The sequence below is a fragment of the Ipomoea nil genome, unplaced genomic scaffold (genome assembly GCF_001879475.1).
Source record: "Ipomoea nil cultivar Tokyo-kokei standard unplaced genomic scaffold, Asagao_1.1 scaffold2791, whole genome shotgun sequence".
In the NCBI taxonomy this organism is placed as follows: Eukaryota; Viridiplantae; Streptophyta; class Magnoliopsida; order Solanales; family Convolvulaceae; genus Ipomoea; species Ipomoea nil.
In genome coordinates, this window is record NW_017619219.1 from 1758897 (window position 1) to 1774163 (window position 15267).

Genomic DNA, 15267 nt, shown 5'->3' on the forward strand with positions numbered 1-15267 from the left:
AGTCAGCCACGACTACGGTCTAGGGGTTAACAAAATCCGCCGGGATCGCAGTCTCCTGCTCGTGAAGTACGACGGTTCAACTCTGGGCGAAGTGGTGCTCCGAGGCAGCAGCGTCATGCTGAGAATCTGGGATACCTCAAAGACTCCGAAGGAACCGCAAAAAGCTTGAAAATGGGTATTTTGATTGTAATCGTATATGGAGGATGTATTATACACCAAGCATGTTAAAAGACTATTTTAGCTCTTATTTTAAGGTTCATTTAACTATTTTGGGACGGAAGGACCAACATTGGAAATATTTTGATAGTCAAGTGTCTAAATCGTCCAAATTGAAAGTCGAGGACCAATTGTGGAAAATCATGATAGTCGGAGAACCAATGCTGGAATTAACTCAAAATTTATGTATCAAGATTCACAATCAATATGAATTTTGGTTCATGGTATAACAATTGGTTTTTTGGTTGGAGCTTTGAATGGAATTGCAATTCACTAGGAATTGAAATTCATGAATCCCCCAATAAATTTTAATTTGGTGGTGAAAGGGAAAAAATAAAAAAGAAATAAATTACATTACTCTTATTATTATTATTATTATTATTATTATTATTATTATTATTATTATTATTATTATTATTATTCAAGGGTGTTTTAGAATTCTATTCTTACTACCAAACAATGTAATTTGAATTTTTACTCTATTCTCACCTTATTTCTCACGAAATTATAATTTCTAAAACTCACGCCTCTGCCTGTCTGCCTCATCATCATCAATGGATATTGCGGATACGAGAAGTTGGCTGGTAGTTTAGATTCAAATTAGTGTACCTAAAATACAAAAGCGGAGTGTAAAATTGTCACAAATTAAACCTAACCATCCAAAACAACCACGTTACGTTACTTTAAAGACAAAGCTTGCCCTTCAAAGTCAACAACACAACTAATAATCAATACAAAGCTTTCCTGAATTAGTCACACTTTCCTTAAAATAGTAAAATTTTCAAAGGAGCTGCTGGAGGAGGATTGACCCTTCATCATGTCCTCTTGAAAAGATAGCCCACAACAATGCTGACCAACCCAATAATAACTACATACATAAATGGGATGCCACCTCGATTTCTGTTTGATTCACGTCTCAAGAGCTCCTACGCATGACAACATCATGAAGAATGAGAACACAATTTTAAATTGTTCACTACATCGTATGAGTATGGTTTTGAATGAATAAGATTAGACCGAACCTATTTAAAAGGCATATAAATTTACACTAGTATCTTCCCCCGACTTAACTCACATTATCATCTTTTTTGGATCTACGCATGACAACATCATGAAGAATGAGAACACAATTTTAAATTGTTCACTACATCGTATGAGTATGGTTTTGAATGAATAAGATTAGACCGAACCTATTTAAAAGGCATATAAATTTACACTAGTATCTTCCCCCGACTTAACTCACATTATCATCTTTTTTGGATGACGAGGGAAACCCCACAACCCTTTCGAGTGTGAGTAAATCTCACCTTATGACCCTAACCGACAAAGGACCACAAGTAAACCAGCCTAGATTACTCATAGCTGACCGGCTCAAACCAAGGGGGCAAAGATTCAAACTCTTGACCTTGTGGTTACAGGGCATGGATCTCTTGCCATCTTAGCTGGGGTTATACCCAACTCACATTATCATCTTTGATACCAATACAAGAGGTAATGGAGGGAAAAGATAAGTGATCAAGGTATATTCTAAATACATGCAAAAGAAACGCCGAATTAGCCACAAGGTAATATAGCATGCAATGGCGTCATGTTGAGATCTTGTATCAATAGACTACATTAATTATTTTCCTGTCCACTTTTGCTTATGCACTATGAGGTAAAGAAAAACTTGAAGAACTAAATCAGCATTCAGCATTTGAATGGTAGAATTATTCAAGTATTGTGATATATTTAACTGCCTCCTAAAGCCTTACTCATAATCTAAAACTTTGAAAGTTGAGCTTTTCCAGCAGATCAGCTGGCACAGTTACTTTTAATTTCATTCTTCCAAAAGGCTGAACCCCAACCCTAAGGGCCTAATTTCATTATTTCTTCTAATACTATACAGAGTATTCAAAGTAAGCGAGATAGCAGAGGACAATCATTAAAAAAATTAAAATATCCTTACCAATTCTTGCTGAAGCTTGTTATTTATTTGTATGGCAGAATTCTTCTCCTCTGTGAGCTTAGAAATTAACGCTTTTGCCTAAAAATGCAAACATAAAAAATGCTCAGACTTTATTCTTAAGATAGGAAAACAGCCATAAAAAATTCAATTGACCAGAAAATTCATCAAAAATGCATTTATTGAAAAGGAATTAATAGCAAAGATCCAATGCTTGTGTGGAAGAACAACTAACTAGATAGGATAAATCCCTGAAGTGAAGAATTCAACATTCTCCAATTGCATGATAGAAAAACTAGACATACCATATTAGAGATTCATCATATTTAAACAGTCAGTGTTGGTATGTTCAGACAAGCAAAATGAAAGGTACCACTGAATAAAATTAAAAAATGAGGGCATGTTCACTCAGTGTAAGGTTTTCCAAATTTCCAGAAAATCGGAGAAGGAAAATGAAAAAATGGAAAATGTTTTCATGTTAAAAAAGTGGAAAAAGAGAAAATTGGAAGAGAAGAGTTTTCCATTTGGAAGAAGAGAAGAGTTCTTCATTTGGAAAACTCAGAAAACTCAAAACATGGAGCTGATTTCTTATTCTTTTATTTTTTCTGTTTTTTTTTTTTTCAGGTTTCCTTTCCCCCTTTGGAGATTTCTCCAAATGGAGATGGAAAAATAGAAGAAAGTGTTCGCATATAGGAGAAAGCATGCATGCATACTCATCAAATATTATACCCTGTAACAAAAGAGAGATGAAACTATGCCACTGAGCACTCTAAAGAAGGGTGTCAGAACTGAAAGTTACCTCCAATGACTTGTCGTGTGACTCAATTTGTGTTCTTGAAACCTGCAGTCATAATATACTCATCAGTCAAATCCACTTTTATTTTCGGATACCCTTAACATCTGCTGAGAGGTCCCTTCCTAAGATATGACATTATTGAAAACTCACATTGCTGTGCTCTGATGAATTCATTGCTCCATTTTCCGACAGTGAGGCCCTTGGTGAGGAACCTTCCTCCGAACCCTCTCGCACCGGTGATGGAGGTTGAGGTGGTTGGACATAAACCACCTTCAACTTGCATTCATCAACCTGGTTCCCTGACTCCTTGTTGAACTAAAATCAAACAAAACATGCAAGCACTAGCACTTAAACCCACCCAATGATTTATCACAAACCAATAACTAATGCAAGAAATTACCATTTCTGGAGTTATATCCTTTGCTGTGGTTCCAGGGTTCACAACCGCACTTTGAAGCAAGAACTTGTCCTTACACTGCATGTCTGTTGGAGCCTCCTTTTGTGCTTGCATTGTAACTGAACCATGTCCGATTTGACAAATTTAATAATGTTCTCAACATAGAAAATTGGAGAAGAAAGAGAGAGAGAGAGAGAGAGAGAGACCTATAACATCACAAGTAGTGTGAGGGGTCACAACTCCAGTGTTAGGCCGTACACAGTATTTCTTCGGATTTGTTGTTTTCACCTAATTATGGAAACAAATAGCCAATAATTCAATAGTTTGTGATTTTACATTCCAAGGGCAAAGTTAAATTTCAAAAATTGGAAGGAGCCCATAAATGCACACACAACACTCAGAAAAATAATACCTTGAAGGCGACATAGTTATCAGATTTGTTTGTCAAATGCATAGAACATGAGATCTGCTTCTTCAATTCGACTTTTCAAAAAAAAAAATATCAGAAAAAAAAAAAAACAGGAAATATGGATCTAAAACTCTGTACAAAGCAAAGGCCATAGAAGCTTCTAAAGAGTTAGCTTGAGAGAGAGAGAAAGGTTACGTGAAAACTCAAGTTCAGTTGGTTCGATGAGCAGCAGCTCTCCGTTACTCATTTCGTCGCGATCGCTTATCTATGAGCGGTGTATATATTCGCCGGAGATTCTGTTCAGGGCAGTTTCAGGCAGAGAACAGCAGTTTTCCGGTGACGGAATCAAACTGAAGAAGAGGTTTAACAGTAATAATCAGATAGATCTAGACTTGGAATCTTTTGGAGTGTCCGATCTAGAGAGAGAAAGGGAGAGAGGGCCGAGGGGGTTAGGCGGTGAGGCAGTGACGCCAGGTAGCAAAAATGTGACGCTGTCGTTTTATCTCGGTGCTGTCAGTAGCGTTCAAACATACTCCCGTAAAGTACTATATGTAAATGTACTCACATAATTGACATAATTATATATTAAAAACAGTATTGTAAAAATCACGGTTAGGCATCGCCCGACCGCGACGAGGAAGATCGAAATTGGTTTCATTCGTGGTCGGACGGTTAGGCGGTTCATTTCGTCTACTGAATTGTTTGTATTTTTTTTTTAGGATTGTTAAAAAGTGTAGAAACTTTAGCAAGACATAACTTTTAACTCGGTTATCCGTTTTGGACAATTTTTTTTTGAAATCACATATTTTTTCGAGATCTAAGTGACGCCGTAGGCAGTTTTCCCCACCAATTTTTAAAAAAATGATTCTTTTGCTCTTAATTTTAGTTATTTTTTTATGTATTTAGATAGTTTTAACAATATTTTGAAAAAATTTTATAGCCACTTAAATAAATACGTAGTAGTTTGTAAGAAAAAACTATGGGAATCTTATGTTTTATTAGTGAATTTTTACAATTTTTAGTTTAATTTTTAAAAAAAAATAAAAAAATAAAAAATTGGTGGCGCCTAGGGGACGCCTAACGTATTTTGCAACATTGATTAAAAAAGTATAATATAAAATTTAACATTAATTTTGGTCAAATGATTAATCCAACCACATACCTTCAAAGTTGAGCATCAAAGATTACAAATAAGGAACCTTGAAAATCATTTTCTTGAATTTTTTTAAAAGACAAATTATGTTTAAGTTTTTTTTTTTCGTTTAATTAATTTTCTTTTGATTATTTAGAACAAGACTCAATATTTCAATTATGCTTTTACATTATTGGGAATGATTTAAGTGATTATGGTATTAATATTTTTATATGTATTTCTATGATGGTACAATTGTACATTACTTTACAAATATTGTACTATTATTTTTTTGGGACAAAATTGTTCTTACATCATTAGAACCTGCACGACCTAACTACAAAGTTGTTGATTAAAAATACAACTACACATGGACTCTAAACGATAGGACAAGTGTCGATACCCCACTGGCTCTACTTGAACAAGTTTACACATCATTCTCAAATTTCTATCAATGCATGAAAACTTCTAAAGAAATTTGTAAGTTAATTTTTAGGCAAAATTGTAATTTTTATCCCTAAGTTATAGAATAATTGTAGAATCCGTCCCTAAGTGCTGGTCTTGCTCACTTTTCGTCCCTAAGCTATTATTGGTGTTGCACTTTTCGTCCATTTACTAACAAAATATTAGGGACGAAAAGTGAGCACGAGAAGTTAGCTTAGGGACGAAAAGTGCAAAGCCAATGATAGCTTAGGGCGAAAAGTGAACCAGGCAAACAATTTGGGACGAACTCTATAATTATCCTATAAATTAGGAATAAAAAATGCAATTTCCTCTAAAGGTCTGTTTGGAAACCTTTTCCGGGTTTTTGGTGTTTGGGAAGGCTGAAAATGAAATGGTCAAAGGAAAATGCTAGCTAGTCAATGGAAAATGAAGGCTAAAATCCGGAAAATGACTTCCCTTTTTTTTTTTTGGGGGGGGGGGGGGGGGGGGGGGGGGAGAGAAGTCATTTTCCATTTTCCAATCTAAACATCAACACACACTCAAACCTTCACTGCTTCTTCTCCCACTTCACCTCCTCCTTCAACATTCAACAGAGAACTACCAACACTTCTCCTCCAACAATGATTTCCGCCCATAAAACAATGTCTCCAGCGGAAACCAGACCTGTTGTTTCCGATGAAAATCAGGCCACTGGTTTCTGCCGGAAACCTTAAAAAAAAAACGAGAGAAAGAGATCTACGATGGTTTCCGGATATGGAAACCAGTGGTCTGGTTTCCAGCGTGGTTTCCGGCGGAAACCAGGCCTATGGTTCCGCCGAAAACCTTAAAAAAAAAAAAGAAAAAAAAAGGAAGAGATCTACTCTGGTTTCCGCAGCCGGAAACCTTTCTGGTTTCCCGCTGTGGAAACCAGAGACAAAGGAAACCGGAGAAAAGTTCTCTCTGTTTCCGGTGATGGAAACCAGAGAGAACTCTCTGATTTCCACCGTTTTTTTGTTTTGTTTTGTTTTGTTTTGTTTTTTTTTTAATTTTTAATAATTAATATTATTTGATTTCAAAAATAAATAAATATTATTATAAATATTTTTATTTTAAATAAAATAATTAATTATATAAAATGTTTAATTATACAATTCTACCTCATTTTTCAGAAAATGAACCAAACACATAAAGACACTTTTCCGTTGTGCAGCCAAACACTAGAAAGAAAAATGTTTTCTGGAAAATGACACATTTTTCAGAAGTAATTTTCCTGCTTTCCAAACGGACCCTAATTTTTACTATATCATTATAACAAATACTCCCTCTGTCCCATTTTGCATGTCTTACTTTCCTTTTTAGTTTGTCCCAAAATGTTGTCCTCTTTCCAAAATTGAACATCACCATCATTCTACTTTTTCCCAAATTACCCTTATGACTTTTGCTTTTATTTCCAAAAGTGAAAAAGTGAAGGGCATAATTGGAAAATACATAACATTTACTTTAATTCCTTAAAAAGCGTGCAAAAAGCAAATGAGACAACCAATTCGGGACGGAGGGAGTATCTATTATAACCGCCTATTTCGAATTATTTATCAACATCTTCTATTAACGACAGTTGTAGCAAATATCATTGACAAACTCCCAAAACAATTTGTCTCAACAACAAATGAAATAGAAAAATCAATGATTTCATTGTTCTGAATGAAAAGTAAGTACCTCACCCTATTACTCTTATTAAGGCCATGTTTGGTAAAATAGTTAGCATATCAGTCAATTTTGGCTTATTTGACCACTGTAGCTAGTTGACTTGGTTCAAAAATCAATGTAAGTGTTTGGTTAATCAGTTTTTTGTAACTCCAAAATACTAAAATTCAAAAAGCTGCTCAAAGTAACTTTTTTAATTAGCTTTTTTGAGAAAAAAGTTATACTAAACAACTATCAGCTAACAGCTAATTTACCAAATAAATTTCTACAATCAGCTAATATTATCAACTAGTTATACCCTCTAACCCGATCAGCTATCAGCTAGCGGTCATTTACCAAACATGGCCTACATTAAATAAATTAGTAGCTACAAAAAAAAAAAAAATACATATGCATTTGTTTAATTTAGAATTAGATAATTACAATTCCTTTATTCAAAAAAAAATATTCATTATCAAAAAATTAAAAAAGAGATATAATTTCATTAGTTATATTGTCTTTATTTTCTACAATGCAAAGATTACTTACCTTCAAATTCATTAATTAATTATATTCACTACATTGTCCATTGTATTCTTTCTGCATTACCTTGTAATTAAAAATCAAAGTAATAATACAAAATAATGTTATATATTTATTTAACAAGTATTTTATTAATACCATGGAAAAAAATAAAAAATAGTTTGAAGTCAATCATATTAACTTCTTGGGAAGGATTTATTGACAAAGAGGGTATTCAAATAACCCAAGAAATTGGAGTGGGGAAACAACACCGTAATATCTCTGGACTACATCATAGTTGTTCACTTTAAAGATAAATCGTATTTTTTTTATTAAGATGGTTTAAAATGTATAGATTTTCCTTTCCAAAAAAAATAAAAAAAATGTATAGATTTTTAATACCTTATATAATATTATTCCTTAAATAAAAAAGAATTTCTCTATCCACAAGAACTCATTCAACAATAATGGTTGAACCAAAAGTATCTCGAGCAGAATATCTAAAGGACTAGTATGTTTTTATGCTGATAATACTATGTAAATGGTAATTAGATCATTTTCTTACGTAAGTATGTAACTATATTTAAAACTCATTATTAAAAATGTCAATGTAAGGCAATAAAACATCGTGACACACTTGACTCATTGAAAAGATGCCGAGACTACAATAATGCTGCAATCAATCTTGCAAATCTAGAAAATGAAGAAATTTCAAAAATAGCCACCGTTGTAGCATTCATTATTCTTGTATGTAAAATACTTATTGTGCATCCTTTAAATATATTAGAACTAATATAAATTTACAATTCATTTCATTTTTTAGACTCAACCTGTTTAGGTTAAAGTCAAAATCAACATCAACCTTGACAACAAAAACACTTGGTATATAGTATGTAGCCATTGTTTTAAAAAGATTTATGCACAAAGTAGCAAACTATTTAACTGCATGCATTGGGTGAAAAGACATCGTTGGGTACTCCATGGTTAGTACCAATTCAACAAATTTTTTTACAAACACACACACGCACGCACTCAAAATCAATTACTACACTCACTCATACTAATACAAAAAATATAAACTTCAAAATGAACATGTGCAAAATGGATGTGGAAATTGTTGATAAAACTAGACACATTGCGGCATTAGTATTCAGACTACCTACAGAGTCATTGTTGTTACTACCAAGTAAACGAGTTATGAAACTAGAACAAGAAGTAGAACTCATGAATCTTCTACAAATATAATAAATATTAATATTTTGTTCAATACTTTCACATTAGAATCTACGACACACATCTCATAACACATGAAACATGTAGGGAAAAACTATCACTGCCAAATATCAACAGGCGCTGACAAGATCAAGATTTCATAGTACAACTAAGATCCCAAACATATACACAATAAGACAAATTCACAGCTTCCTACACCATAATCTCATTGCATGCCGCTGCCCTCTATGCTACCACCAGTAATCCAATTGCACATGACACTACCAATAAAAAAATGTTGATCTCGAGGGTTGGGAAACAAATCTAGAGGAGGGGGTGAATTAAGAATGTTTAGTAAATAAAGTTTCCCTCTATGCTACCACTAGTAACCCAATTGCACATGACACACTACCAATAAAAAATGTTGGTCTTGGGAAACGAATCTAGAGGAGGGGTGAATTAAGAATGTTTAGTAAATAAAGTTAGGTTTTAAATGTGTATGGTATGAAATATGAGAGTAAATGCAGTTTATCTTTAGGGATGGCAATTTCAATCCGCCCTGCGGATATCCACTCGAATCCACCCCGCATGGATCGGTTTTTTTTGGGTGATGGTGGTTGGTGGGTCGGGATGGGTCTTAAAACAGTAAACCCGCGGTGGGTCAGGTTAGATTCGGGTTATATGTGCAAAATTCGTCTAGAACCCCACCCGACCCACCATGTGTGTGTATGTATATATATAATAGTAAAATAAGTACTAGCATGTAGTTATTTATAAAAGTTTATATAACTTTGTGTATCTATTTACTATTTTTATATCTAAACTTCTAAGTTTATTTTTAAAAATTAACAATTTAGTTATTATATTTAAATATTTATATTATTTTATGTTTTAGTATAATGAATTTTATTATAAGTAATTTAAATATTATTTTTTTTAAAAAAATATAAGATAATAAGTGGTGGGAACCCGTACCCGGTGGGGTTGGGGTGGGCTTTGAAAAAGTCCACCTAATGCGAGTTGGTGGTGGTTGTAACCCTCCACAACCCATTGCTATCCCTAATTATTATTAAGTTGGTTGTATTGAGAATTGAACCCTCAAACTTCTTTTCCGAATCCTAAGATCTTTACCATTAAGCCATTGCAACTTTCATGGTTTTATCATTGTTCAATTGTAAATTAGTATATTCATAAACTATTTTATGGTATGAATATCTTAATAATTACTTTTTATTTATTATGTTATCTATACCTAAGTTATTTGAGAAAATATTACAAATATTATCATTATGATTTTTCAAAATATAAAAATATATATTTTATGTATTATGAAATGAGTATATGTATGTAATTAGGTAATTATATATATAATTGAGTTAATATTCAAAATGGTCCATCGACTATAACGAAATTCACAAATTGGTCATCGACTATTAATTGAACTCAATTAAATCCTTAACTTTTCAATCTTTACCCAATTAAGTCTTCCGTCTATTTGATTGTTTGCTGATCGTGATATTTGATGATATATATGTAAATGAAGAATTGAAGAACCTACGCTTTGGTTGATGGATTGAGAGGCGAAGTTGTACATAAACGATGGCTTAGATCTTGCGGCGAGGTGAATAGAGAACTAATAATTACATATAACATATGTCAGATTTGGAAACCCATTCAATAACATTTATGACTATCCTAACTATGATGATTTACAATATGGTTTCTGTGGATAAAGAAAAAGATTTACAGTTGTCTATTTTTGATATAGTGTCAAAGTAGAGAGCATCCACGACGCCGCCATCGCCTCCTCCTCCGCTTCTTCTAGGTTCTGGTTATCTAACTCGTTACTGGAGTACTTGTCGTAGTCCGGGGAAGCGCAACCAGAGTTTTGGGATTTAGCCGTGACGGCGGCGAAGTTGTAGAACGGCACCATGGGATCGGAACTTGCTCATGGCGGCGCGCTAGTGGGTTCGCGGAATGGATGTCGTGATCGCACGTGACGCAGTGGGTAGCGGTATCCGCTTTGTAGGTGAAGCTAACTAGGGCCTGCTCGCAAACCTCGTACTCGCAGACCTAGACGCATGCGCGGCGTGACGCGAGTTTGTTGGCCGCGTGGATCTTGGCGTCACACGTCAGGCAGCGGAATGCCGTGTCGGCGCTGCAGAACACAGTGGCCGACATCGCCTTGCAGGAGTCGAACAGTTTCACCGTCAAGCTCTAACTCTTCGTCGTCATCTCTACCCCTCTCTCTCTCTCTCTCTCTAATTGAAGAAATATATATATATTTTTTTTTTTCGTAAAAATTGACTTTTGAGTTTTGGGCATGAAATTACATATATATCCTCAGAGATCACGGTCAGCAAACTGTCAAATAGACGGAGGATTTAATTGGGTAAAAAGTGAAAAGTTAAGAATTTAATTGGATTCAATCAATAGTCGAGGACTAATTTGTAAATTTTGCTATAGTCGATGGACCATTTTGGGTATTAACTCTATAAATTATAACATATGAGTATATTATATGTTAATATATTTTATTATATATGTTGTATGCATATACATACTTATATTTATATATAATACTATACATTTTTGGTTATATATATATATATATATATATATATATATATATATATATATATATATATATATATATATATATGGATTTAGGATCATATGAGAACACTTGATTAGGTGGAAACGTGAGAACAAATCGTGTGCATCCATCTAATATTTTTTAATGGTCTAGTAGTTGCTGACGAGGTGACTCTCCTTAGGGTTAGATTGAAATCGAGCACAAACACCAACAGAGAATGAGATGTCTGAACGGCTCACTGTTAGGTAGAGTAAAGAACCAATAATGCCTTGATACTTTGATTGATCTACTTCCTTCCTTCGTTGTTGATATCCATCCGCAAGGAGGTGTTCATAGGGATCGTGACGGATGACTTGCCATCAATACCAAATTTCTTGATTAGCTCCGTAGTATATTTGGCCTGATTGATGAAGACTCTTTCCCGATCTTGTTTGACTTGTAGACCTAGGAAGTAGTTAAGTTCTCCCATCAATCTATCATGCTCATCTCAAAATTGCATTGCTTGAGCTTAGAGAACTTCTCGCTTAAGGATGGATTGGTAATCCAAAAAATGATGTCGTCGACATAGATTTGCACCAAGAGAATGTGATCTCTATCCTTGATACGGAATAAGGTTTTGTCAACTTGTCCTTTCGTGAATCAACAGTTAACTAGGAAACACAAGAGGGTGTCATACCAAGTTTCTCGGCGCTTGTTTCAATCCATAAAGACCTTTTTCAACTTGTAGACCTTATCCATACCTATCTTCGACTGGAAACCTAGAGGTTGCTCCACGTACACTTCTTCCAATAAACCGTTAAAGAAAACACTTTTGACGTCCATTTGGAAGACCTTGAAGTCTTTGAACGCGACGAAAGCTATAAAGATACGAATCACCTCCAGTCTGACTACGGGTGCGAAGGTTTCATCAAAATCGATTCTTTCTTCTTGGCAGTAGCCTTTAGCAACAAGTCAAGCTTTATTCCTAACAATGACTCCTCGTTCTTACAATTTGTTCCTAAAGACCCATTTCGTCCCAATGACGTTTTGATGAGTAGGTCTCAGAACTAGCTCCCACACATCGTTCCTTTCGAACTAATGGAGCTCTTCCTACATGGCTGTGACCCAATCTGGATCACAAAGTGCTTCTTCCACAATCTTAAACACGATTTCTGAGATAATATAACACCACCGATTTTCAGCACAATTTAAAACAATTAAAGCTTATGAAATATGAATAAGTCTATAATTAATACCCAATTAAGCGGAAGCTAAACATAATAGTTTAGGGGTGTTATACCACATCTAAGCTAGAGAACCTAGATGCACAAGCTACCAACTAACTAATCATAATCCATAAACAATATCTGAATACAAAAGCGGCTCACAGGCCATTAACTAAAGCTAACTACTATCTAAACTAGGAACTGCAGCTCCATCTAACGCTCTCACGAGCCGACTAATCAGTATATGAAAAATATGCAGTGTAACAACCGTTAGCGAATAATGCGAAGTAACCCACTCCCACCCGTTGAGTACAATAAGTATAAATATAGGAAAACCATTTTGAGACTTGGGAATACATAATTATAGTCCTAACGACTCTAGCTTTAAAATCAAGATCATGACTCAACAAGGGCACACGTACAACGGTATAATCAGACTCAAGGCATAACAGTACTAATGACACTATAAGACCATCATAAGACACAAGCATGCAAACCGAGACTACACGACACGACCACGACAACAAATCAAGACCACAAGACACGGTAACAACAACAAGCAATAACAACACACACGTCCATGTTCCAACCTTATACCAAGTTCTAACCTTTACTCCTCTCCATCCTTATATCAGTTCCAACCTGTACCTCCAGGCTACTCTGTACTCCACCAACCTTATCCCTCCGGAGCAAAGCTCACCCACCAATCAAGTGTTACCACCAATCAATTTGTTACCACCAATCTCTCAGCACACGCAGTGCCATTACATAGGTACCGCAACATCGTAACATATGCACGTGCAGTGCAGTATCATCAGCACACGCAGTGCAAACCTGATCGTACCGCAGCACGATAATCTAAGCACACACAGTGCATTATTACCACCAATTGCATATCTTTTCATCACCCATGGACATCAACGCAACAATCAAGACTCAACCACAACTCCATCAATGGGAAATAAAGGGAAGGGCACATCATGCATACTGACTCTCAACAACAAGTGACATCAAGGTGACCACATGACTCATAAAGAAAACTATAGGACATACTTTGACACAACACGATACAAATTCAGACCACATGCATAGACGCGACTCACAATTTGCATTACGGTACTTAAGACATCATACTAGACCCACAAACATCAAACGAGGTACAACGGGGTACGGGGAAACGACCAATGGGGACCAACAACACGGCCCACCACCCGTACCAGTGGGCGGGAGGACAACCTCTCGCCGGATTGCCCGCCAGCGGGCTGCCCTGTTCCAGCGGGCAGTCCGGCGGGAGGTCGTCCCCCCGCCGGCGGCCCACTGGAACTGTGACACCGTTCCGGCGGGTGGTCGAGTGGGGGTTCGTCCCCCCACCAACTACCCGCTGGAACAAGTATTCCTTGGTAAGTTTCCCACTTTTGGAATTTATCAATTTGCCCAAAATCAAGTCCAAACACACATCAACAATACAGGGACTTGACCACCAAGAATAGACCAAGGAATAACACAATTGAACCCTAACCACAAGCTCTAAACATGCCAAGACACAAGAATAAACATATAATTGTTCAAGAATATCAAGAACCTCAAGATTATCAAGAAGCCATCACATAAACCCTAAAGACAAGCTCTATCAAGGCATAAACACAAGATCACACATACAATCATTCAAAGGAGCCAATAAATCAAAAGATAGCAAGGAAAATAGGTTTTGTAAGACATGGGTTACCTTTTAGCTTAATTAAACTTCTCTGGACTCCTAAGATCCTTCCTCAAGGTCCTTTCCCTAATCGATCTTCCCTAGGCTTGGTGATGGGGAATTCTTTGACTATATTTGGGGGGGGGGGGATTTTCGAGTGAAGGAATAGGGATGGGTGAAAGAAACGCGTTCTAAATGCTTTCTAATTCCCTTTAAATAGATTTAGGATTCCCAATTAAAATCTGAGAGGTAGATGGTTTAGGGTTCCTAATACGAATCTGAAAAGGTAAGAGGTTTAGGATTCCTAATACGAATCTGGAAAGGTAAGAGGTTTAGGATTCATATACGAATCTGAAAATGTAAGAGGGCCCTCCTTATTTTATCTAAAAGGCTAACGGGCTTTATTTTATACAAGGGTTCACGGTCCACCATGGACCTTATCAATAAATTAAGGGATTTGGGTATTAAAATCCAAGTCGTCATCGTCCAACGACTCTGCAAGAGCCTCCTTAACCTCGATATACATCTTGCGTTTGTCGCACATGAAAGCCTATTTGTTGTAGGCTCATACCATTTCTTCTCTAGTATTAGTTTTGAGAAGTGACTGGAAGAACGGCTTCGCGTAAACCAGGGATTGCCTTCCATTAGCCTCGTTGTACCTTATAGGCGGTCCTTGGGTTGGTGGGTTAACCATTCTCGTATTAGCGTCGTTCCTTGTTCTCTTTACAGGTGGTCCCCACTTCCATTATTCCTTTTCCGGATCTGTTGCTGAACTCCCCGTTGTAGAAGTTGGATTCGGTAAAGGTCAGCGGCGCTAGCATAAGCTTCGTTGAGGGTCCTGAGTTTAGTTACGGTTAAAGCCTTTCGAGTTTCGAAGTTGAGGCCCGCCACAAACTTCTCTATTTTAGTCGCCTCTGTGAGCACCAATTCAGGCGCGAAACGAGCTAGTTCGAGGAATCGTTTGTGGTATTCCACCACTGTAGTCATTCCCTATTTCAGGTGGAGGAATTCTTCGTACATGGATGGCCTCACATG

At 36.1% G+C, this 15267-nt stretch overlaps 1 protein-coding gene across 1 annotated transcript; it reads right to left on the reverse strand.

Moving 5' to 3' along the window:
* Positions 1 to 784: 784 nt before the first annotated feature.
* LOC109157663 (vesicle-associated protein 1-2-like) lies at positions 785 to 4267 on the reverse strand. Its single transcript, XM_019305517.1, has 8 exons — positions 3959 to 4267; positions 3767 to 3837; positions 3561 to 3642; positions 3358 to 3473; positions 3108 to 3272; positions 2961 to 3002; positions 2165 to 2242; positions 785 to 1142 (listed from the first exon to the last, which is right to left on the reverse strand). The coding sequence occupies exons 1-8, from the start codon at positions 4008 to 4010 to the stop codon at positions 1032 to 1034; spliced, it is 717 nt and encodes a 238-aa protein (XP_019161062.1). The 5' UTR covers positions 4011 to 4267; the 3' UTR covers positions 785 to 1031.
* Positions 4268 to 15267: the final 11000 nt, after the last annotated feature.

Coding starts and splice junctions, on each gene's coding strand:
- LOC109157663 (XM_019305517.1), bottom strand. CDS start 4,010: ATGAGTAACGGAGAGCTGCTGCTCATCGAACCAACTGAACTTGAGTTT. Junction 3,474..3,560: donor CACTACTTGTGATGTTATAG/GTCTCTCTCTCT, acceptor GACATGGTTCAG/TTACAATGCAAGCACAAAAG. Junction 2,243..2,960: donor CACACGACAAGTCATTGGAG/GTAACTTTCAGT, acceptor TTGCATTTTTAG/GCAAAAGCGTTAATTTCTAA.